Source organism: Pristis pectinata, chromosome 4 (assembly GCF_009764475.1).
Source record: "Pristis pectinata isolate sPriPec2 chromosome 4, sPriPec2.1.pri, whole genome shotgun sequence".
NCBI lineage: Eukaryota > Metazoa > Chordata > Chondrichthyes > Rhinopristiformes > Pristidae > Pristis > Pristis pectinata.
In genome coordinates this window covers 78,259,078-78,285,510 of record NC_067408.1, presented here as the reverse complement: position 1 = coordinate 78,285,510, position 26,433 = coordinate 78,259,078, and the positions used below count along the sequence as shown (strand labels likewise).

General features: G+C 40.7%; 1 protein-coding gene across 3 annotated transcripts in view; it reads right to left on the bottom strand.

Moving 5' to 3' along the window:
- dmd (dystrophin) overlaps positions 1-26,433 on the bottom strand; it is a 1,415,828-nt gene that overhangs the window by 207,445 nt on the left and 1,181,950 nt on the right. For all 3 annotated transcript variants that reach the window (XM_052015085.1, XM_052015086.1, XM_052015087.1), the window contains exon 56: positions 22,346-22,535. In XM_052015085.1, coding sequence (XP_051871045.1) covers positions 22,346-22,535 — 190 coding nt within the window. The remainder of the gene's footprint in view (positions 1-22,345; positions 22,536-26,433) is intronic.

Here is a 26,433-nt window from a genome sequence, read left to right as displayed (position 1 = left end):
GTAATCTTAAATTTCTCAGTAGCATCAGCTGAAAGGCATTTTGCAGTTTTCCAATTCATTAATAACACAGTGATCTGCATGCTGTAGTTCAGGCTGAATTCTTTTGGCACTATCAGTTAGCCATTAGGTAGACCTCAACTATCAAAAACATGAGATAAAAGTTAATGATGGAATGACCAGACACTGTTGAAGAATTCTGGGAAGTGTACAAACAATGTGTATCATTAACATTTAGAAGGAAATTGGACATGAAAGGCACAAGATGTATATTTATTAAGCTCACACTTAGAGCGTATTCAATTATCAAGTAACAGCACCCAAGTTGATGGGAAGCAGAATCATTTCAGTCTCTGCACACTTCAAACTGTTCATTATCCAGGCAGATATATCCCGTCAGCAACAAGGAAACAAGAATGATTTGTTGAAATGATAGGCATCATGCAATAGTTTTTGACAGAAACTGATCTAAGTACTTAAAGATGCCATGCACCTACTATGACCTCATGTTCTACCTTGTTGTGACCTTGCACCTTATTGCACTGTACTTTCTCTGTAACTGCGACACTTTACTCTGCACTGTTACTGTTTTTACCTGTACTACATCAATGTACTTTGTACTAACTCAATGTAACTGCACTGTGTAATGAATCGACCTGTACGGTCGGTTTATAAGACAAGCTTTTCACTGTACCATGGTACAAGTGACAATAATAAACCAATACCAATACCATTTGATTGACTGATAAAATTTGATAAGTATCTGGCAAAGTGCAGGTTCTTCTTAATTGAGTGATGGAAATTTAACCAACAGGAGCAAAAAGATGAAATTAAATGTTGGTGCAACAGATACAACATTATAATGCTGTTAAAGTAACAGATGTACAAGAAAAAAGTACCAATATTTTTGTTGTGTGTCCGTGGTTACAACTCATTCCTAAAAGAGAGCTGCATGTTAGCAAAAGAAATTTGTGGGTTAAATTTTCCATTGTCATATACCAACATACTACTTGATGCCAACAGTTCACCAGTGACACTGACAAGTTCACCTCCTTTTACTCAAGGCTTCAGAAGTTACAGACTTCCTATTTTCTATTCAAAGTGAATGGAGTGACAACGAGGACTAAAAGCAGCAGATAAAACCAGATTACATTCAGATCTAAATTTGCATGTTTGAATAACAGAGGTGAAAATCCAAGTCAGACCTGGTGAGATGTGATTTATCGCTGCAATGAATAGCACTGCCTAGGTTAACAATGACATCAGATAAAAACAGAATTATTTTAAGGAGTAAAAAGAAAGACTCTGCTGGGTCATTTTCTAGAATAAGCCAAATGCAGGAACTGATTGCCAACTGCGATAAGAAAAAAAGATAGATACGATTTTGCTGTGCAGTAGTTTATAAAGGGGAGATCTTTACTGCATTATTAAATACAATGTGTTTGGTATTCAGTAAGTGCAGAAGAGTCAGTCCATGGGCAGATCAAAGAATAATAATACAATGGCAGGAAGAAGTGAGTAATTATGCAATTAAGAAGATTACGAATTTAATGTTACACCTTGTGACGCAGTGCTACGGAGAGGTTTCACAATTGTGATCTAAAGAAAAAAGTGTGCAGACTGAAAATGTGCAGATTGCCTGAAGCTCCTGGAACTTGATCAGAAATTAGATGGAAGTCTGCAAGCTTTTCCAATTGCACCAAAAAGACTTGCATTTATATCAAGTCCTTTTATCATAGATGTCTTAAAATGCTTTGCAGTTCATGAGGCACCTTGGAATTATGGTCATTGCTGCAATGCATGAAACAAGACAGACAATCAAGAAACTCTCACCAACTGTGCAGTAAAGACCAGATCATCAGGTACAGTAATTTTGTTTGGGGAATAAATACATGTTGAACAACCAGGCAAACCCACCTTCAAAATAGTTTCATGGGATTTATTATGTCCACCTGAGAATGCAAATGGGACTTAATGGGCCAGGCCTTGCTGGACCAATCAGTTCCTGTCTGTTCTCACCTAATCAAGACGCAAATGGGTGTATCTGGCTGGTCTTCCACAATGTCATCTCATCTGGCGAGATCTCAAGTCTCCTCCACATCCCAAACGTCCCTGCTCGTCTTTGACAGAAGGTAAAATTGGGACAGAGCTCTGCTTCTTGTGAAAGCTGTCAATGTTTAAGTTCACCTTTCCTGCACACCTCAGGAGAAGTTCCTTAGCAATGCAGTTTTAAATGACCTCCCCCTTATCTTGTCACTATAGCCCCTCCTTTGAATCTCTCCTGATTGTGGAAACAACTCAACATTTTCACTTTAGGATCTTATATGTTTCAATAATATTACCCTCCATGCTTTTAAACTCCAAACAATGCAGATCTAACTTCTTCAGCCATTTGTGGTCAAAAAACCCTCTCAATCCAGGAATTAGCTCTGTGTATCTCTTCTGAACTGCCTCTAATGCTGGTATATCCTTTCATCGTACACAGTACTCCAGGTGCAGCCTCACCAGTACCCCGTACAATTGTAACAATATTTCTCCACTCCTAAACTTCAAATCCAGTTCCCTGTGTTGCTCTCTCATGAATCCCAGTTCCCGGTGGTTCCCTTTCTTTCCTGACCCGCTTCCAGGTGCTGCTCTTCCTTTCCTGACTCCCAGTTCTGTTCTTTCATCCCTAACTTTAGCTTCATGTGTTGCTCTTTTTTCCTGAATCCCAGCTCTGACAATTGTTGACCCTCTTCAAACAGTTCCCTTCCACTGCCAATCCCTTCTTCTTCACCCTCTGCTTCCACCCATTCCCTCCCTCCAGCTCACTCTCCTGTGCTGCCCTGAAGTATCAAGTCTAAGGCCCAACTCCCACGCCAAGGCTCACGGTGCTTCTCTAGTTGCAGTGAACTGGGCAGTTTCTAGCACACAAACAATCTGAAGTTCCTCAACAATCACTCCTGCTGCTCTTTATTGTAGACGTTCTGGGTTATATCCAAGACTTTCTCACCTGCTTCCCTCCAGCACCAAATTAAATGTAATCATACTTTTGTTACACATTCTTACTTTGAAGGAAGGAATGAACATCTCAGCACAGAGTAGTAGTTCCTTTCCTTAGTCGAAGAAATGTTTAATCAGGCATGAATTTTAACCTGGCTTTCCCCCAAGAAATGCTGCATTGGCATTCATGGGTGAAAGGAGCCCAGAAATAGATTTCAAAATTTCCCCAGTGGCAGATGAAACCTTGGGGTTTCGCTCAATTTCTTCTAACTTGTTCAGGATTATTTCCAAACAAACACTGCAGAGAACAGAGATCATTGCAGTGATATTATTTTAAATGGACTAAAATGTCCATTATAATTGCGGAAGAATGAAATAAATAGTCAGCAGCTGTATAAGAACATCACTGCGAGTCACCTCCAGGCTTCAGCTCTTTTATATGTGCACTGACATGCAAGCATTGAAAGGTGCGCCGGGGAGGATATTAAAACTCTTGTAATCACCAGCAGAGGGTTAGTGGAAGAGACACAGGTTGAAAGACACAAGGCAAATTTTTAGGGCCCATGGGCTTCCCTCAATTCAAAAAGAATCCTCAGAAACTCTGTCAGCAAAATCCATTTTAACCACTAACATGACCTGCACACAACACAATGCTTCAACAGGGCTTTCATTCACCTTATTATTAGAATTTATGTCTAGAACATGACCTAAAGTCCAATCATTGGACTATTCTGCTAAAGGCTATTCTGCTATTCTCCAATCTCACATTATGACGTTCACAAAAAACACTCCCCAAGCACAATCACTACTTATTTCTCAAGCAAATCCTAAGAGTTTTCACCATGGGGAGCATCATTTTCAACATAAGAAGCACTGTATCAATCAAAGTTTGTTCCTTTTTTTCATACCAATGCTGTTGGCTCTTGACATACGTTTGTGACAGTGCTTTTATAAACATGCCACTTTCCCAAAGCTTGCAGTCAAGAAGTCTCACACTTCTCTGATCCTTCTGATTATTCCTAAGCCTTACTGAACCTGACAAGTTTATCTTTGGTGGCACTGCCAGCTGTGCAAGATCCAAGCAGAACCAATGTGCTAGTAGCTTATTATTTAAGTGGCTGATTTTTGAAGATCCACCATAGTGGTTGCTGGGGTGGTAAAAAGACTGCTTAGACATGTACTATTTCTATCATCACCATGTCACATGCAAGTATAGCAGGGATATCTTTCAATTTAACCTGAATTAATTCACATCACACAGGCATCATAAAGTTTGCCAAGCACCCTGCAACAGTTTTTTAATAGCTGTACTTTGGTAAGGGTTATTATTTCCAATGCTATGGGGAAAATGAGGAAGTCATTGGAGAAAATCCAACACAACATTAAAATGAAAACCAAAGTATGAATGTCCTGCATTCTTTTAATGCAGAACTTATTAAACTGCAGATACATCACCAGCCACATTGAATAATACAAAGGAAAAATATTCTTATCACACAAGAAAGCAGTGGTGCATTGCAAATACATCTATCACATGCTCATCAACATGAAATAATTCTCCCAGGTGGAAGCATAGTCAGTAATAACCTCGAGCTATTTCTATCTTCATCCGAAAATGTCCCACATCCAGACAGAACAAAAAGAACTTTTTGTATGTCATCTTGTGTTTTTGGTGGACTAATTCTTTGTTGGGCAGCATTCATCAAAGTGCTCTCTTGCAAATTCTAAACTAGTCAACAAATTTGTAAACCTTAAGGAAGTTTGTTTATGTCATTTTTGTGCCAAAAAAAGTATTACCTCATCATACAACTTCAATAATGTTGTGGTATCTGTGCTGTGCAAGGGTTTGTGCACTTGCTTAACCACCCTGCATTAAAGTGTCATGGATGGAAGTGGGAAGGGACTGAGCAAGGGAAGGAAGTCAAGGTCGGAAGAAATAAGCAAAGGGGACAAGAGCAGACTCAAACAATGTATCTATCTAGAAAATACTGCTGGTGGATCTTGGGGAGGAGGTAGAGGTTGGCTGTGTGTGATTGAGTCACTATATGGCTGGAGGCTATGGAAGGAAGTTCTCCTGAAATAAGATCAGTGACTACCTATGAGACAACAGTGTAATGTTCACTGGTGGGGTCATGGTCCAGGGGTACTTGTCTAAGAGCTGATATTTGGCCTCTGCAAGGTAGAGGTCAGTTTGCCAAACCATCCTTGTTAGCAGGTTTGATGACAATGCTGGAATGGGTCTTCAGTGAATGGAGTGCTGCTGGGGGGGGGGGGGGGGTAGGGGGAGGGGGGAGTCATTTCATGTAGGTAAGAGCAATGGAAAAACAGATGGGCGATGTCACTTTGGCAGTTACTGTTGAACATATCGAGACAGGGTAAGGTGCAGAAAAGGGGGGTCCAATTGGATTGGGAATTCTGAGGGAGAAGAAAGGGTCCACACTCTGGGATGAGACATCTGGTCAAAGAAGTGGTGCCAAGGTGAAGATAGTGGGAGAAGAGCTCAACTTTGTCAGGTTTGAAAATTAATGACTTGGAGAGGTAGGGGGCTGAAACCGAGGCCTCTGCTGAAGACTGACTGTTGGGATCAGAGAGAGGAAGGTCAGAAGACTTACCAAAAACACGGTAAAGAATGAAAAAGAGGGCAGAGATGAGGTCAGAAAAATTGAAGGGGATTCTCATGAGTATTGTCTGAAAGCAAGGAAGAAGTCTTTTGTTGAAACACAGAAAGCAGCAAACAATAAAGTGAAATCGTGGACAAGGACAGCTTTAGGACAGACTGAGTCCATGTTATTGCAGGGAGAGCATGTTTGTGCCAACACATAACACAAGTGAGGTTCTCAGGATGTGAAGAGAATCGCGATTCAAAAGATGTCCGATAGTTGGAACGTGTGGGATCATGGCCATGTCTGAGCTTTGAAGAATGGAATTTCAGTTGGAAGCTGGGTGCCATAAGTTTGGAGACAGAGATATTTGCAAAGGTAAGAGATATGGCTGTGGAATTGAGTTTTGGTTAACACCACTGCAAAAACAAGAAAGGAAACAAAAGCAATTCAGGATAAACATGGTAAAAATAAAAGTCTGATGGAATTCCCATCAGAGGGAGGAACAGAGCTTCTTCAGGTTTGGCATTCCTGGAAGAGAAGTGGCAGTGAGTTCAACTGTAAATGAAAATTTTAAAAAAACTGCAGGTGCTGGAAATCTGAAATAAAAGCAAAATCTTCTGGAAAAACTGAGCAAGTACAAGTCAGGCAGCATCTGTGGAAAGAGAAATAAAGTTAATGTTTCAAGCCTGGGACACTCTGTTGGAAATGGGAAAGAGAGAAAAGGGAAGTTAATTTTAAGTTGTAGAGAAGCTGGAGAGGGGAGAGTGGGTGGAGGGATAAAATAGGGCAATGGGAATATCTCCGAAAACATGGGGTCAGGATTGCATACACCCTTTCTCACGGCATTTTTCTATCCAACTGCACAGGATTAACACCAGCTCTTTTCCTCATCCTTCCCCACCACTAAGGAACCCAAAGAGTTCTTTCAGGTATAGCAGCAATTCACCTGCAGTTCTCCCAATTTGTCAGAGAATCACCTGTAATGATGTTGTTTTCCATGCCAACCTTGGCTATTCTGTACTCTCAAGAATCTAACTTTTACACGCTTCTCTTTTGTCTTGTTAACATTACTTGAAACACAGCATTACCACCAGATCCCTTGAATCTTCTTGCCTCTAACTCCCATACCAGATGAAACAAAATTTCCTCCAACTGAATATGACCAAGAACAAAGCTATGGTTTACGGTCAAGATCAGAAACTCCATTCCCTAACTACCAATTGTATCCCATTCCCTGGCAACTGCCCGAAAGTGAATCAGACCATTTGCAGTTTTGGTGTTATACTCCACATTATGCCATCATGAAGACCATTATTTCTTTGTCTGCAACATCACCAAACTCTGCCCCAGTCTCAGCTCATCTGCTTCTGATTCCCTTATCCACAGCTTTGTTACCACTGCACTTGAGTATTCCAGTGTAAACCAGCAGGCCTCCCACATTGTCTTCTCTGTAAACCTGATGCCATTCAAAATCCAGGTGTCGCCATCCTAATTTGCCTTTAGTCCTGTTCGCTCTGAGCTCACTTTCTTCCAATGGCTCCTGATTAAGCAACTCATCAATTTTACAATTTTCACCCTTGTTTTCAAATTCCTCCACCATCTTGCAACCCCTCCTCCCCTAAAACCCAACTCTCCTCTACTCCTAGAACACAAAGATTTGTAGCTCCTGCAATTCCAGCCTCCAATCATGCTCACTCCAACACCTACAGCCAAGGGTTTAGCTGCCAAGGCACTAAGCTTTGGAATTGTCTCTGCCCCCACGTCTCTCTAACCAATTTTCACCCTTTAAGGTGCTCCTTCAAGCACAACATTTGACCAAGCATCTGGTTATCTGTTTTAATATTTCCCTTGTGTCCCAGTGTCAAATTCTGTTTGATTTTATGTGCAGAGCCTTGGGATATTTGCACAAGTTGGCAGCACATTATACAAAACCACAGAGGCACCGTTTTGCAGCAATTAGTTTCAGGCCTGCCTAGTCAGTAGCTTCCTGGAGAAATTAGAGCCTTGTGCTGACCTGGTCTGACATCCAAACATGCAAATGTTTCAACAGAGCCGTGAATGTGAAGGATATTTTGTGGCTGGGAGCAACAGTACAACAAAAGAACACATAACATTACCGCACAGTACAGGCCCTTCGGCCCACAATGTTGTGCCGACATTTTATCCTGCTCTGAGATCTATATAACCCTTCCCTACATTTTTCTATCATTCATGTGGCTATCTAAGAGACTCTTGAATGCCCCTAATGTATCTGGCTCCACCACCTCTGCCGGCAGTGCGCTCCGTGCACCCACCACTCTCTGTGTAAAAAAAATTTGCCTCGGACATCTCCCTTATACGTTCCTCCAATCACCTTAAAATTATGCCCCCTTGTGTGAGCCATTTTTGCACTGGGAAACAAGACTCTGACTGTCCATTCAATCTATGCCTCTTCTCACCTTGTACACCTCTATCAAATCACCTCTCATTCTCCTTCACTCCAAAGAGAAAAGCCCAAGCTCACTCAACCTATCCTCATAAGACATGCTTTCCCCATCCAGACAGTATCCTGGTAAATCTCCTCTGCACCCTCTCTAAAGCTTCCACATCATTCCTATAATGAGGCGACCAGAACTGAACACAATATTCCAAGTGTGATCCAACCAGAGTTTTATAGAGCTGCAACATTACCTGGCAGCGCTTGAACTCAATACCCCAACTAATGAAGGCCAACACACCATACGCCTTCTTAACAATCATATCAACCTGCGTGGCAACCTTGAAGGATCTATGGACGTGGACCCCAAGATCCCTCCATTCCTCCATACTGCTAAGAGTCCTGCCATTAACCTTGTATTCTGTCTTCAAATTTGATCTTCCAAAGTGCATCACTTCACACTTTTCCGGGTTGAACTCCATCTACCACTTCTCGGCCGAGCTCTGCGTCCTATCGATGTCCTGTTGTAACCTGCAGCAACCTTCTACACTATCCACAACACCACCAACCTTTGTGTCATCTGCAAACTTACTGACCCACCCTTCCACATTGTCATCCAAGTCATTTACAAAAATCACAAAGAGCAGGGGTCCCAGAACAGATCCCTGTGGAACACCACTGGTCACCGACCTCCAGTCAGAATATGCTCCATCTACAACCATCCTCTGTCTTCTATGGGTGAACCAATTCTGAATCCATACAGCCAAGTTTCCCTGGATCCCATGCCTCCTGACTTTCTGAATGAGCCTTCCATGAGGAACCTTCTCAAATGTCTTACTGAAATCCATATACACCACATCCACTGCTCAACCCTCATCAATGGTGCTTTGTCAGGATATGCACTTGTGGCTCTAAAGGAAGATGACAGGAAACTAAAAGGTTTTCCAAACATATTTTTGATAAAAACTTGACATTATTTAGTTACTGTTGCATTGGGCCAGCAATTGCTGAAAGTCCCATTCTGCTCACTATAACTCACTTCCACTGGATAAATCTGAAATGGTGGCAGGCACCTCATTTGCATGTGTGTAGGGATCTTTGCATTTGTTTGAGTGGAGCTGGTGGAGCTAAAATTGGCCCAATCAAATTATTGAGTGAATGTTGGACCCATTCTACTCATGCAGAATAAGTGCAAAATGCAATTTCTGATTCAAATATTTCGCTATTTCAAACGAAAGCGAGTCCAAACTCAGCATTACTGCAGCCAAGTCCCCACCATCAACATTCTACGGTCCACCATTGACCAGAACATTATCCACATCAGCCACTCAAATATATTGGCGGCATGTATGTATTCCCCTTGGACTTCTTTATTTGAGGAGTCATGGGTTCAGGAAGCGCTACCAAGTATTGTGTTCATACCACATACTCTGACCACTCTGAGCTGTAGTGGAGGGTTGGATGTTTAGGGGTGGTGATTGCTTTGATAATAAGGTGGAGTGCTTTGTCCTGGATGGTGTTGGGCTCCTTGACAATGCATATCCTGTGGTAAGTAACTCATCCAAAGCCTTTCCACCACCAAAAAGGCACAAATTAAGATTGCGACAGTATGCTTGTCAATTACCTGGATGAATGCAGCACTGTCAACAGTCAAGGCACTCAACACTATCCAGGACACCTGACTGATAGAGCATCCACTACCCTAAACATTCATCTCTCCATCATAGCTCATTGTGGTTAGAGTATGTGGTATTAACAAAATACTTGTAGCACCTCCCACACCGATGTCTCCTTCCACCAAGAAGTCCAAGAGGAATAGACACATGGCAAGCCCACCACCTTCAAGTCACATACCATCTTTGCTGTGTCAAAAATCCTGCAAAGCCCTATCTAACAGTGGCAATATTTCAAGATGGCATCTCCCTACCACAATCTCATGGACAGTAAGGGGCAAGCTTTCAAGAATGCATAAAAATAATAGCTGCTACCCCATGAATTTCTATCCCCATTTCTCACAGGAGTTTAAGGCCATGGGAGACGATCTCTCTGACAGTGAGGAGCTCTGATGTGGAACCTGTGGAATGGAGATGTAGTGGGGGGTCACTGGCAATTTGTCGAGGCCCCTTTTAGCTTGTCTGTATATTGATATTAAAACACAAATATGCTGCCAATAAATCTGACCATATTATTTTAAGGACCTGCCATGCCAGCTGCATATAATAACTCCCATTACTTCCTTTTCAACTACTTAATGCATCACATACTGTAAAGAACAAATTGAATGTCGGCCTCCCTCTGGCCAAATAGTCTATCATCACTCATGTGGTCACTTATCCTCTTAACCCTCATTATAAACAAAACCAATTTTAAAATGAAAAAGGATGTTAGATCCTGATAATTACAATTTGTTCTGTTAGCTCAGTGATCACAGCAAATTAGAAGTAGCTACCAGGATCTGGATTTACTTATTGAGAGGAATTTTTAAGGACTTAGGACTGATTAGTGTTTATATACACTAATAACCACAGTATACACTCAAGACTGTCCATGAGCAATTCTGCTGAAGATCCATTAGCACAGGGCACCTTCTGAGAAACATTCACTCCAGTCTTTTCACAAAGTGCATTAAGGTCTCGTGAAAATGATGGCACGTCTGAAGAGTTCTTCTGAAGAATAGAATATCAGTAAAGTTTGGAAATTGTGGCTACAGAAGAATTGCAGGAACTTCTTGTGAAAAGCTAGCAATCACAAGTAAAGACAAACCGAAATTGCCCACACAGATTTTCAAGTGCAAAATCTGAAAAAAGAAAGAGGAAAGGTGCTCATCTTCAATAAGAAGAAACAAAACAGGCTCGTGGCACTTGCTATTGCAAGTGAAGGTGGAGAGGGTTGGAGGAAAAATATTTGAGGTAACGTGTCATAGAGAAAGGATCTTAAATTGTTGTTGCCCTCCAGGATAGTGCTGGAGTGGTGATAGAGACTCTCACAGTTCTGCTTAGGATGGTCAACCTGAATATAAAGGTCAATGCCAAAATCAGTTATGCCCCAGTGTAGATCAGTGTCCATCCCATGGATTTAAAGGAACAGTGAAAGCAACTGCAATGGGGAAAGATGAATTGGTAAACAATGAGTGATTTAGTTGGAATTGAACAGAACTACATCCAGGACAACCTTTCCTCAGTTTCTGTTGTTCAATTTTCCAATAGCAACTCAAAATGGAGTTATACAATTGTAGAGCACAAGCACAGGAGAACAAATTAGAATTAACGCAAATTTACTTCTGAAAATTACTTACAGGCACAAAGAGGATTATTATGTACACAATAACAGTAGCTTGAAAACTGGCAAGCAATTAATCCAATTAGCCTCAAATATTATGTTACCCAACATAATTCCATCCTTCCCAAGTCAAAAGAAAGGACATAAAAGTTTAAGAAAATACGTGGTGACCAAAAACGTGTGGTTCTTCTAATGCAGCACTGGCATGCCCAGGCATTTTAAAGAGCAGTGATTCTAACCACTGAAGGATGGCAATTGGTATAAAAAGCAACTGACGAAAAGGCATGAACTCTCAGCATCATTAGATCTTTATTCTCTCAGAAGCAATATACATCTTTGCTAACTGCTACACAGGTAGAAGCAAATATACTGGTTGGCAGGAATTGGAAATGGAGCTCCTGCAGGAGTTCAGGCCTAGTGTGTGGCCTGAGGAGATGAAATATTCACGTCGGAACAGATAGAAGTAACCTGCCCCCAGCTGTGTTTACACCACTGCTGCACCCACATTGTAATGCCTTTGCAAGCTTGACAGAACCTGTGCAAAATTTTCCCTGCCAACTGCCCAAACCATCAGCATCAGCAGCAGGAAAAATCAATCTGGTCCTACATGCTTAAGAACTATTTTTCCAACTTCCTTTATTGCTTCTCACAATCTTAAAAGATAATATGGCAGATGCTCAAGTAGCAACCTTGCTGTCTCCGGAATATCTATATGAACCACAAATCACTGAGTGACTTTGTGCAAATTTTGGGGTATGAAGCAAAGGAGAGTTGTTCTACCTGAGTTAACCTATATTTATTGAGGAATCTGAGCTACCAGTTCTTCCTTTTCTCTGTCTCCCAGTTCATTGCATTCTTATTCCTGTGATGCTCCTTATGCTGTGGGGAAGAAGGTGCTTTTAGTCCTACTTTACCACCTTCAACTTCAAATTCCAGGAATAGTAAGTCTTATTTATGTCAGATTTATTCAAGCTGTTCATTCATAATATAGGAATTTCTGTGGTCTGCTCTCAGAACATTGCAAACAATAACTGGGCATTTTAATAAACATTGTTCATCTTTGTCAACAGAAGCTATACTGGAATCCTCAGCCATGATTACAGATTGACTTGACTATCGGCCACCATCTAGATTATTAATGCAGATTCACTGAGGCTGGGTTGTTGGATTGTTGCAGGAAAAAGTCATCTGGCATTATATTGGGTATCCAGCATTTATGTCAGCATAAATGATTGGCAGAGCACTCTGTTAAACATCAGAATTGAAGAAGAATAAATGGAAAAGTGGCTTCTTCTGACTGTTCCTTCCTTTCTGTGGTTCAGTTGGACCATTGAAGCAGTCTGTGCTTGCAAACAGCAGAACTTGACCACATTCAGCATGAACCGATGGTAACATTTATGGCACAAAAGTGCCAGTCAAAGTCCAATTCCAACAAGAGAAAGCCCGGCTATCTAACCTTGACAATCAATAGCATTTCCATTGCCAAATCTTCCATCATCAACATCCCGCTGGATTACCATTTCCAGAAACCCAAATGGACCAAAATTCCTCCATATAGATCGTCACTTCAAGGGGTGGAATCTCATATGATGCATTAGCGCCATCAAATTGAAAAATCAGGAGTGTGATGGAATATTCTCTGTTTGGTATTGGTGTTGGTTTATTATTGTCACTTGTACTGAGGTACAGTGAAAAACTTGTCTTGCATACCATTCGTATAGATAAATTTATTACACAGTGTATTGAGGTAGTATAGGGTAAAAACAATAACAGAATACAGAGTAAAGTGTCACAGCTACAGGGAAGTGCATTGTAGGTAGACAATAAGGTGCAAGGTCAAACAAGGTAGATTATGAGGTCAAGAGTCTATCTCATCGTATAAGGGAACTGCTTAATAGTCTTATAACAGCGGGATAGAAGCTGTCCTTGAGCTTGGCGGTACTTGCCCTCAGGCTCCTGTATCTTCTTCGGATGAGAGAGGGGAGAAGAAAGAATATCCCGGATGGGTGGGGTCTTTGCTTATGCTGGCTGCTTTCCCGAGGCAGCAAAAGGTATAGACGTCGACCATGGAGGGGAGGCTGATTTCCATGATGTACTGGGCTGTGTCCACAACTCTCTTCAGTTTGGTTAAACCAGGACAGGCTATTGGTGATTTTCACTCCCAGGAACTTGAAGCTCTCAACTGTCTTGACCTCAGCACCATTGATGTACACAGGTGCGTGTGCACTGCCCCCTTTCCTGAAGTCAATGACCAGCTCTTTTATTTTGCTGACATTGAGGGAAAGCTTGTTGTCATGACACCATGTCACTAAGTTCTCTATCTCCTTCCTGTACTCTGACTCATCGCTATTTGAGATACAGCCCACAATGGTGGTATCATCTGCAAACTTGTAGGTAGAGCAGAATCTGGCCACGCAGTCATGAATGTTTTGGGAGTAGAGGGCTGAGGACGCAGTCTTGTGGGGCACCAGTGTTGAGAATAATCGAACTGGAGGTGTTGATGCCTATCCTCACTGATTGCGGTCTGTTGGTCAGAAAGTCAAGGATCCAGTTGCAGAGGGAGGTGTTGAGTTCCAGGTCTTGGAATTTGGTGATGAGCTTGCTTGGGATTATTGTATTGAAGGCAGAGCTGTAATCAATAAACAATAGTCTAACGGTGTCTTTCCTGTCCAGATAATGCAGAGATGAGTGTAGGGCCAAGGAGGTGGCATCCACTGTAGACCTGTTTGGTGGTAGGTGAACTGCAGTGAGTTGAGTTTTTACTGGAGGCTGGAGTTAATGTGTGCCATGATCAGCCTCTCAAAGCACTTCATGATGGTGGATGTCTGAGCCATCGGTCGGTAGTCATTAAGGCATGTTACCATGTTTTTCTGAGGTATTGGGACGATAGTGGTCTTCTTAAAACAGGTGGGAACCTCAGATTGAAGCAGGGAGTGGTTAAATATGTCTGCAAATACCCCTGCCAGCTGATCAGCACAATATCTGAGGACACGGCCAGGGACACCATCCGGACCAGGTGCTTTCCGTGGGTTCATTCTCCGGAAGACTGATCTTATGTCCTCAATGGTGACCACGGGTTTAGGTGCATTGGAGGCTGTCAGGGTGGGTGGTGACAGACCAATTCCCTTCCATTTAAAACGTGCTTAGAATGCGTTCAGCTCATTGGGAAGGGATGCGCTGTTATTGGCGACGCTGCCTGACTTTGTTTTGTCGCTTGTTAGCCCTGCCACAACTGACGGCTCACCTGGGACTTGATTTTGGACTGGTGTTGTCTCTTGGCATCTCTGATAGCTTTACGGAGATCGTATCTTGATTTCTTGTAAAGGTCAGGGTCACCTGATTGGAATGCAGCAGTGTTCGACTTCAGTAGGGAGTGGATCTCCCGGTTTATCCATGGTTTCCTGTTTGGGAATACCCATGTTATTCTCTTTGGTACACAGTCCTCAACACACTTGCTGGTAAACTCCATGATGGTGGTGACATACACATCTAGGCCAGCAGCTGAGTCTTTGAACATGGACTAGTCCATTGACTCAAAGCAGTCGCGTAGAAGCTCATCTATTTCCTCAGACCAGCACTGCATGATTTTCTGTACTGTATCCTCCATTTTCAGTTTCGATTTGTATGCAGGGAGAAGGAGCGCAGCCTGGTGGTCTGACTTACCAAACTGAGGACGGGGGGTGTCTCGGAAGGCATCTTTGTATAGCAATGGTCAAGGGTGTTTGGACCCCTGGTGGGGCAGGAGACATGCTGGTAGGACTTTGGTAACACACTCTTGAGGTTGGCCTGGTTGAAGTCACCTGCAATAATGAAGAGGGCCTCAGGGTATCCTGTTTCATGGCTGTTGATCACACAGTATACTTCATTGAATTCAGGCTTCATGTCTGTCTGGGATGGGATGTAGACTGCCATCAGGACAGCTGAAGTGAACTCCCGTAGCTGGTAGTATGGGCGACACTTCACCGTTAGATATTCCAGGCTGGGTGAACAGGAGCTCGCCAGGACTGTCATGTACGAGTACCTCGAGTTATGAAGAAGCAGACCCCTCCACCTTTAACTTTGCCCAAGGATGCTGGATGGTTCATTCGGAGGATTGAGAAGCCCTCAGGTTGTATGGCACAGTCAGGTGAAACAGGTGTAAACCATGTTTCAGTGAGACATAGCACACAGCAGTCCCTCAGTTCTCTTTGGTAGGTCAGTCTTGCCCTTAGTTCATCAACTTTGTTCTCAATGGCCTGGACATTGGCTAGTAGTATGCTGGGGAGGGAGGTCTTGTACCCACGCTGTTTCAGCCTCACCTGCAGCCCAGCCCTCTTACCACGCTTCCGAGGTAAGTGGCTGTGTCTCGTCAGTCCTGGAAGTCCTGGAGTGGAGTCACCTGGTAAGTGATTGCTGAAGAACAGACCTGGAAGACCTGGAGCCCAGGTCTTTGCCAAGATAAATGCAACTTCAACAAAACTCAAGCTCAACTCCAACTGGGAGAACTTAGCCCACATGATTGGTACACCATTCATCACACAGAATTTTCATTCCCTCCACCAGTAGCGATTTATGGCTGCAGTGTGTACCATCTACAAAATGCACTGCAGTTACCCACCCAGACTAATTTGATTTTACTCTCCCAAAACCATGACCTCCACCATCAAGAATTTCAGGCGTATGGGAGCATCACCACCTGCAGGTTCCCCCCTTGGTCATACACCACTCCGGCTTCGAAACACATCGACATTCTTCATCATCACTGGGTCTGAATCTTGGAACAGCCACCCCAACGGCATTGTGAGACTTTATGCTCCAGAAGGGCTGATGTGGTTGAAGCAGCAGCTCAACGTCACCTTCTCAAGGAATTAGGGATAAGCAATTAATGAATAAATCAATAAAACCAATAAATAAACGAAGTATATCCTTCTGGACCAAATGTAATCCAGGCATTATTTTTTATTGTTTCAATGTGGTATTTTTATTGTATTTTTGTTGTAAAATAATAACTAATAACTTTTGAACATTATATCAATCCAGTTTGAGAAAATATTCCCAAAATAGACTATGATGCACTTCTCAAATAAGGATGGAGCCACAGCAGCCAAGTTGCAAGCAGAAAGGTTCCATACCAGCACCTGACCGTGACCAAACTGCCTTTAATGATACTGATTGAGGGATAGCTATTAACAAATCCACTGGATGCAAATCTGATGCTCTTCCTTGAAACAGTTCCATGGGATCATTTATGCCCATCTGTGACATTGCACATATTGAAATGGCATGTCAGCCTAAACGTTTGGCTCTGGAGTTGGACAAACAAATACTCTTCTAATTCAGAAGCAAGAGTTTTACCCCCAAAGGCCAGGCAGACCAGCTACTAAGTGAGTCACAGTGGCACTGCAGGTTGACAGTGCCTTTCCGCTGAACCTTTTCCAAGGCTTCTAAATTAACCACCACTTGAAGGGCGAAACCACTGGTCAGTGGTTTGGATGAGGCTAAGTTAATATCTTGTTGAAGGTCATAATTTTTAAAAATCCTGTTTCATATTTCCATATGACATAGCTGGTCACTTAGCCCATCAGGTCTCTGCTGGCTCTCAGTGCAATCCCATTCTGTAATTTTTCTGCGCAACCTATTCTCCCATTAATTCCTTCCAGAATCTATCACTCACCCATACACTAGGGGCAATTTACAGTGGCCAATTAACCCACCAACCTGAAAAATCTTTGGTACGTGGGTGGAAATTGGAGCACTTGGAGAAAACCCACGTCCTTAGAGGGAGAATATGCTAACTCCACATAGACAGCAACAAACGTCAGGACTGAACCCAGTTTGCTGGAGCTCACTACGAGGAGTTTGCACGTTCTACGAGCTGTGCAATTGTGGCACCGTTTGTAGTTTTGGAGCAGTTGGTCATAAACTGCATCTTTCTCCTTTTTAATGATTTTAACCTTTAAATCCTGTTTGGTTAACACATGCTTACTGCTTGCTCTACCCTTATGCAAGCAATATCTGTGCTATTTCCATTTGTGGTAAGTGAGCAAATTTTCCTATTAAGCTATCAAGAACCAATTAAGGTTGTTTTACCAATACAAATTTTTGTTTCATCTGCAAACTGTCGATATTTTTCCCCACCTGCTTTTGCAATATCGGTGCTAAAGATTTCAAAGGGTAGCAGTCTGAATATTCTGAAGATGACCCATCCTCATTTGAGTCACAAACAATCATGTTAAATTTGAAACACTGTGCAACATTGAAATCACTAATAAAAAAAATCTGCCTTTGTGTTGACCTGAAATTCTGAATACTAAGTAACATACTTGACATTGGTCATCAAAACACAGGAACTAGGAGGAACTTCAAGAATTAATTCTTGTTTCAAGATTTAATATTAAATCCAGTTCATTGAACCCAAGCTAACAGTTTGGCACACTGGCATGAGCTGTGCTTTCAGGGGAGACATGTATGACTCTATGAAAATCCTGCTTTACAAAAGAATCAGCTTGACTCCAGATTGTGATGTGTTTTTATTTGCTGATTATATTTTATCAGCTTTCTGCTGTATCATAAAATGGTCTATTAACTTCAAGAATTTTAAGTCAATAACCTGCACACCTCATCAGGAAGAATACACAAAAAACATATATAAATAAATGGTGATCTGGACCACAAGGGTCTCCTCAAATTTGACTACATAACTACAGGATCTAAAAGTCAATGTCATTCACAGCAATATTGTGTGTTTCTCAGCGAGCAATTTTCTGTGACACTTTAGAGGTTGTTTAATAAAACCTCATCTATCTTTTTGCATTTTAATGTAGCAGGGTAGAAACTGTAGACTATTCTACTGCAAGTTGTTGGTGCCATGTACAAAACAAAAGCAAGGTCACCTTGGCAAACAATAATTTTTGATCTCTCTCTCGAGTCGTATTTCAAGAGCTAGGCAGCCTTAGGCATTCCACAGGAAGGCTACTAGTTGCACAGTGTCACAGTGTATTGGATTTTACATACTCAGCTGGTTATCAAAAACCTGTAGCTGTCACCACAATCTCAATTATCCAATACAGAGGCTGAGTAAAAAGCTGTACGTGACCAAGCTTTTGAAAGAATGTCTTACTTGTCACATTCATGTGGCAGCAATGTTTAACTGCTTGGGAATGCTTTTAACTCTTTCCTCTTCTGTTTGTTCTATGATCATTTATACTGTGGAGAGCACCAGTGAGGCAAGGTTGAGGCTTTCAGGGGCAGGAAGTTGCATAAGCCCCAGCCATACTGACATGTGCACATGCAGCCACTGTGGTAAGATTTGCAACCTGCCCATCAGGATCCCCTCCCAAACCACTGCGACTGCCTTTGCTGCATCTCGCATCTGTGAACAGTTTAGAAGGTCTTCAATCACTCATACTTCATATATTATGACGATAAAGAAGTTCTGCATTTAAACAATAATGCTAGGAGGAAGAACATCTAAATACAGTGTAAACATGTGAAGGGCTTCACTGAAACTCAATCACAAAAGGAAATCAGGAGAGTGAGAAGGCTTTATGGAGAGCATTCCAAAGTTTAAGAGTTCAGTGCATTGAAGATGCACATGTAAATGATGAACATGCTGTCTTGCAGAATGGATAAGTGCCATGGGTTGAAAACAAAGTTTGGAGGCAACCCTTGAAAATCTGGAAAAGAATTAAAGAACTAAGGAAAATTGTTTTACTCTGTCTGTCCAATGTATTCCCCTTAAAATCATGAAAACTTGTTTCAAATTGCTACTAAATTCCAGTTTCTGTAATCTCCCCTCATAATTTAGCACTTCGAGTCTTGGTTTCATTCCGACATGGCCTTCTTCAGACCCGCTGCTCAGAATGGCACACAGTAACCAGATATAGCCTGACCAGGACTTTCTACAGCCATAAGACAACTTTGATCCTGTTGTACTTCAGTCATCATGTAAAAAGGTCAGCGTTCTATCAAGCTTGCTGATTACTTTCTGCAATCGTTCATGTCATTGCAATGATCAATATATCTGGTCCACTATGTGTCTGTGGTCCTTCACTGCCCTTTTTCACCCTTTAGAGGACACGGTTTTAGCCTTTTTAGCTCTGAAGTGAATGACCTCACATTTAAATCTATTTTACACCATCTTGCTCAAATCATTAATCCTTTGTAACTTGAAGCTTTCATCCAAGACTGTTTACAATGTCATTAACCTCTGTCTCATCACTAAATTTGGCTTTTCATCCCATCCTCTAATTACTTTAAAAACAGCGTAATTAGTTATGGCCCTAACAGATTCTTGTGGGACCCCACCAGTTATATCTTGCAACATTAAGTATTTACCCATTACCTCTAGTCTCTGTCTCCTGCCAATCAGCCAATTACTTAGATAGGTCAGTAAATTGTCTTCAAATCCATGAGCTCCAACGAGAGCAATTAGTCTGTAATGAGATGCTTTATCAAAATGCCTTCTGGAAGCGCATTTCAGGAACCTCAATATTGGTGACCCCTGCGCTATGGCAGTTTAAGTCATGGAAATTCGCCCTTATGGAATTCACAAATCACAACCAAAATATCTGGGACATGGAATGAAAATTCACTCTTACAAAATGTAAGTGGGGAAAAAGAAGTAAATAAATAAACATTTTTTTCAACTCACATATCTTGACGCATGTACAGATGACACAGTTACACTTCATGGAAAATCGCGATACGTTCTGTTTTCTAGGGATCCAACCCTCCCGTAACACGGGATTCATCTGCATTTTAGTACCTTCATCACCTCTCCGAATATTCTGTGCATCATCAAATTTGACTTCCTCTCTCCACAGTTTCTCTCTGACCAACTAAAAACTTTCAAGGCGTTCTGTTACCATTTACTTAATTTTGCAAAATTGGATGTTTGGTTAACCAGTCTACAATTTCCTAGTTTCCATTTCACCCCTTTCTTAAGTGGCAGTGTGACATGTACAATTTTCCAATCTAAAGGAATAGTTTCTGAACTGAGAAAATTTTGGGAAATTATAGTTGAGGTGTACACACTATTCTCACATATTTCCTTTCAAACTCTAGGATGTAAACCATCTGGTACTGTGAGTTTATCACTCGTCAGTGGGAGCCAGCACTGATTCAGTAAGTGTAAGACCTCATTGCTATTATTTTTCTCATTGCTATTATTTTGCTTTTGTTAATTTTGTCTTGTTCCTGTCATTACTTAAAAAGATGTCCAGGATGCCACGATCTCCTTTCACCAATGAAGTGATTTTATCCTCAATCACAAAGGCTACTCTTCTCTATTTACCGTTTTTCTTGAACATCTCTAAACTGATAGATTTAATTCCCAGTCCTGACTAATTTGTAATTAAGTCAGATTAATGGAAACAACAGCTCCATTCATCATTCAAACTGTGCTCTCCTATTTTTGATTATTCCCCTCCCAGTTTATTCATATCCAACTAAATGCACACTCTCAGATTATACACGTCCAGCCCTCCAGAACTGAAATTGTTGAATCACTGCATCTTTCAGACCCTTCAACGATGCAGAGAAAATATCTCCTTAAAATCTTTAAAACTATGTCACTCAAGCATCCAACCAATAAACTTTGACGCTATGGTCCAAAAAATCTTGTGACCTTGGTTGTCTCAAAACTTCATCCCACAAAATAGCATTGCTACATTTCTCCTAAAGGCTCTTTCCAGTCATACACCACTTTTCCTTTCATCAATATTCAACACTTAATGATGTTGAAAACTCCCAAATATGGATTTTGTATCATCCGGTATTAAGATATCTGGGCATAAATAAAGATAAAAATTTCAACCTGCTGGGTGATGTCACCCTTTGACTTTTCTTCCACTTTCAAGTTTGTTTATTTCTCTCTCTCTCTCTCTCTCTCTCTCTCTCCCCCTCTCTCTCTCTCCCCCTCTCTCTCTCTCATAGCTACTACAGTCATTAGTCTCCCGAACTTGCACCAGTTACTCAGATCATGCGCCCCACACTGTTTCTTTATTCTTGTCAGGACTTGAAGCCTGCATAACTTCCCACTTCTCCCGGTTTGCTTCTTTTAAAAATTGAGTTTGATATGAGCTAAACAATATTTCTTGATTATTTCTTTACTTCTCCAGTTCTTGAACCTTGCTGGTGCTATGGTCCATCACCTAATTTTCTCTATTTACCATTTTAAGCATCAACTGGAGATGAGATGCTTGTCAGCAGAGGAGCACAAATTATTTGTGGTTCCAACAAGACTGTATTAATTTAAGGAAAATGATATCCCCATCCTGCAACAAACCAAGCAAAGACTTGATTTTCTCAAGAATTTGCTCCTGATTTGACTAGTGAGTCTCAGAAGACAACAAAAAGTATTTGCAATTTGAGATTTGCTTGGAAATTTCAACTCAACCCATCGGAACAGAAGTGAAATTGCATCTCACTGTGGATGAATATGTTTGAATGCATGGGACACAGTTTGAAACATTCATTTACCATGGAATGGCTATCAGCATGAACCAGTTTTTCTGTTGCAGGTCCCATCCTCACAAAACTGCATGCGTAGAGGAATTGCTAGAATTAACTGATCAAATATCTGCAATTGGGCCTGACTTAACCTAATATTTGTATTCAGGTAAATAACACCATTAATTTTAAATCCAATGATTCAGCATTCAGCATTGAGGATTCACAATCAAGAAATCAGCACTTGCTCCATAATGCATGGCCCATTTCACACAAGCAGATTATACCATCTATCGAATAATGGAAGATGCTACATATTATCAAACCTTTCTCAGCAAAGCTTTCATTATTTTACAAAAAGTTTAATTCACCTGAAAGAGTAAGCTAAAAAGCTTTGGTTTGCCAGATGAAGATTTCCACTGCTTATTAAGACTTAAAATCAAGTGTAACAAAAAACTGCATTTACCATTTGTTTACTTCTTGTTATTAAGTAAAGGTAATTCACCAAAGCACCATGGATGTTAATGGCCAAACCTCATTCAAGCCATACAAATTCTGGGGCTACTTAACAGCTGTAGACAAATAACGTAATTATTACACCATTGTACTAGGGAAAAATACACTCCACCACATGTACCTGCCACTGTTTTGTCAGCTCCTGAACCAGTTGGGTGTTGTCCAATAGCCTCTCTTTATAGGTGGCATCCTGCAAGACATTGGCAGTGGTCTCTGCTTCCGTAAGCCAGGCCCGGAATTTGTCCAAATCCAGATAGTACTGTTGCAGCAATCTGAGAGCTGCTTCCACCGCAGCCTCCCTCTCGTTGGCCCTGTGGAACCATTGATTTTCACACACATTAGCGATCTTCATTAGCATAGCCATTTCACAAATACTGCTTTGTGTCCAATTATGAACTAACACCTTCAATAGAGGATTATAAGAATGAGCAAGTAATTGTCACAAATTCAAATATCATGGGAATTTATCATCACACAAACTTAACCCAAATTAGTCCGTTAATTAGCTTTAAGCCAGTAGGAAGTAATTACACTTAACATAATTAAGACATGTAGAAAAGTCTGTGGAGGATTGTATGACTTTGGGGGTATACCTTAGAATCTCAAGTAATTCCATGATATTCGAAAGGTTGTTTTACACACAGGTGGCTATGACCCAAGTTTGCTTGATAACAAGTTTGGAACTCCTCATTTTAAAGTGAAGAATAAATTGAGATTTCTGCAGTAATTGGTAAGAGTAATGTAGATGTTCAAGGAGATTTATTAAACACATCTCATTAATGTCCTTGTGCAAAATATTCAGCTAAAAGGGCATAAAGATGTGAAATGAAACAATAAGATCATGAAAGAACAGGTCTCCGTGTTTTTTTCATTAAGTTAAATGCAATTTTTCACCTAAGGCTGAAGGTGATGTACAGTGAGTTCCAGCTAATAATACTAAGTGCAATCTTCCAGCAGAATATGAATTGAGAAGCAGCAAAGCTTCAACCTTCATTGCTGATGCTGTGTTTACGTTATTATTGTTCAGTCATTTTTACTGGAGACTAATAAAAACATCTGAAATGCATGAATGAAAAGCCCTACAGATATTTTTCAATTCACGCTGTGCACAAAATGGACCAGCAGTTTCCTTGGACCCATCAGGACTTGGTTGGAAGTGTGGTGAGAATTCATTTTATATGAGCAAGTGAGGTTGTAGCCACATTTCTGATAAAACTGTGATGGCTGTTGGAGTGACAGCAGCGCTGAGGAAACTCCTGCTGACAATGCAAAAAGAACAGTGACCTCCTTTTTCCAGGATTATAGGCTGTTCTATGCTGCAGGTAAGCACTAAGACAGTCAGAACTAAAAACAATGAGTTTCTTAACAATCCTGTAGGCACAAAAGATGGAATATTCCTTCATTCAATCAGTGAGAGCTGAAAATAAGGGCATGCTCTCTACAAATATGAAAGGACCGTGCAGCAGACTTAAATACTTGCAGGTAATATCTGTTCATTAGACTTCTATGTATCAATAACATCATACATATTTTCTGTTTGCTATTAATAAATCACCTTTCAATTTCAATTTTCTCCAATAGTAACTGCTGAAAGTATGGGATGAATGCTCTTTAGTCACAGAATTCTTTAGCCAGAAGTTGATCTTGTTTGTACTCATTCCCATTTTAGTCTCAAAATATGAGACCCTAAAACTTGCCAGAAAACTCCAGCCAAGTCTGTGTACATGAGGCACATCCAAAGACAAATTCAGCCTTGCCTTGTCCAAAAAGGTAGGGAAAGGATATGAAATTTTTAAAAAGTCTGCAGAAGCTGGAGGTCTGAAATAAGAAAAAGGTCATGCTGGATTCACTCAGCAGGGTAGGCAGGCAGCAAACAGCAGAAAGAGAGCGTCTTGGACTTAAAGTATCAAATTTGCTTCTCTTTCCACAGATGCCATCTGACCTGCTGAATGTTTCCAGCATTTTCTGCTTTATTTCAGGTAAGGCAAGAAGTTCTCCAAATAAGGTGATCTATCTACATATCTAACCAATTAATTTCTTCCTGGAATTTGATTTATCAGCAACAAGTTCAGCATTTGCACTGTCTTTATCACTCATTGCTTGCGCCTGTCAATTGCAAAATCTCGGTGGGACCTAAGTATATTCACCAGGTCTACATCAGACACAGGCCCATAATCATTGAATTTCATGATAGTGGGATTAACTTGGAGTATTTTCCAGATGACCTTTTTTTTTAATGCAATATTCACACCATTCCTCTGGAAAATTCATTTTATTTCCTTCATATTCCCTTTTGCTCAGAAAATTACTGGTTATTTTTTTCTGCAATGTTAAGTAGATGCCCATACTAATTCTGGACCGTAGGTCTTCAGCACCACAACTGAAAAATTGACAGGCCCCTTAGGACATCCATGCAGTTAATATATTAGGTACACTCTCAAAATGAAGTCTAACACTCTCCCTGTTTGTCAGTTACATTAGAATGCATTTATAATTCAAGATTGCCACTGCAGTCCCTTTTTGCTACAAATCAGCTCGTCATCAAACTAATGGAACACAAAGAAACTCACATTCATACTTGCACTCTGAGTTACGTATTGTCACTATTACTTTAAAATGTACTACCCTCTACTGGGGACAAGTGAATAACCAAACTGGAATGACTGAACTACTTTAGCAGTTTGCAATGTGGAGCATCATGCAGAGAAAGTTGAAACTAAAATATGTTTATGGTCCTGCTAAATGATTTGAATGAATTAGAATTACTTTACAGTTATGGTAGTTCTATGATGGGCTCTGAATGTACCACAGAAAACTGCAATGGCTTTGTAGAAACATATTTTCTGCTTTTTGAGACTCAGAATAAACCAAATTTAAAAAGGTTGCACTTAGAAGGGAATACTATTTTAAATGGCATTATGACTGTATTCTCAGATTATTCACAACCAATGCATCGATAATGAATGCGGATGAGTGTTCAATAGTGAGGATTAAAATATTGAATGCAGAAAGACTGTAGTGCCTACAATTGCCAAGCAAATGGAAATCCACGACTTATTACACAACACTTAAAATATACAAACTGCACAGATTCATTTAAAGGAAAATTAGATAAGCTCAAGTGAAAGAAAGGAATAAAACGAAATATTAATGTTTCATGAAGCCAGGTGGGAGATGGCTTGTTTGGATCATAACTGTATTGAGAGCACTTGTGTCAAACAGCACAGCTCTACTGCAGATTTATGTGTCTTATATTAAAATTATATTACTACAGGGCAAAATAAATTTCTTGTTTTCACACTTGTAATAATTACAGAGAGATTACACCATCTTTAAAGATTCTCTTTGAATAGTAAAAGGAAATATTAAAAAATGTAGTGTCTTGTGTTATGGCCAGACATACACCAGGCTCCTTGAATAGTACATCAATTTCCACAATATCTACAGTACAGAATTGAGTTGTTTTGCACATATGCTCTAAAATGGCACTTATGGTCCAAACGGGAAACCTGTCTTCATGTAGCAATAACATTTTATTTCATTATTTGTGTATGAGTTCTTCCAGTTTCCCCTTAAATGAACCTCTGCAATTTGTATATTTTGTGTTGTGCAATCATTTCAAAAGTTTATGAACTGTACATGAGGGAAACAGAACATTAAGTTCTTACTGTGGATGGATTCCAATGATGTCATAGAAATGTTACACTCTACATTTTCTCAGAATTTCCACAGAACTGCTTCTGCTCTGCTGCAGTAACTTCCTCAGGTGTAACCAACGGAAGACCTGTATTCGTAACTCCCCTTTCATGACCTTGTTCCATCCCATTGCTTTAAAACCAACTTAGATTTTTTACACTGCTGGAATGTCAGGAAACACAAATTCTCACAAATCACAATGCAATAATGATTTTGAAATGTCAATTGAAGGAGAAACACCACAAAAAACACCCCCGCAAACTCTTCTTCCATTATGTTTGTGGACAAAGTTACAGGAGGAAACCAGAAGCAGCCCCTTTTATTTGAAATAAACACTCAGCTGTTCCTGCAGTATGTGGAGAGAAACACAGGTAACATTTCAGGTCAGTGACCTTCCATCCGGTTCAGATGGAAGATGATTGACCTGAAACATAGATTCAGTTTCTCTCTCCATTAATGCTCCCCAACCTGATGAATATTTCCAACATTTTTGGCTTTTCGTTTTGGATTCCC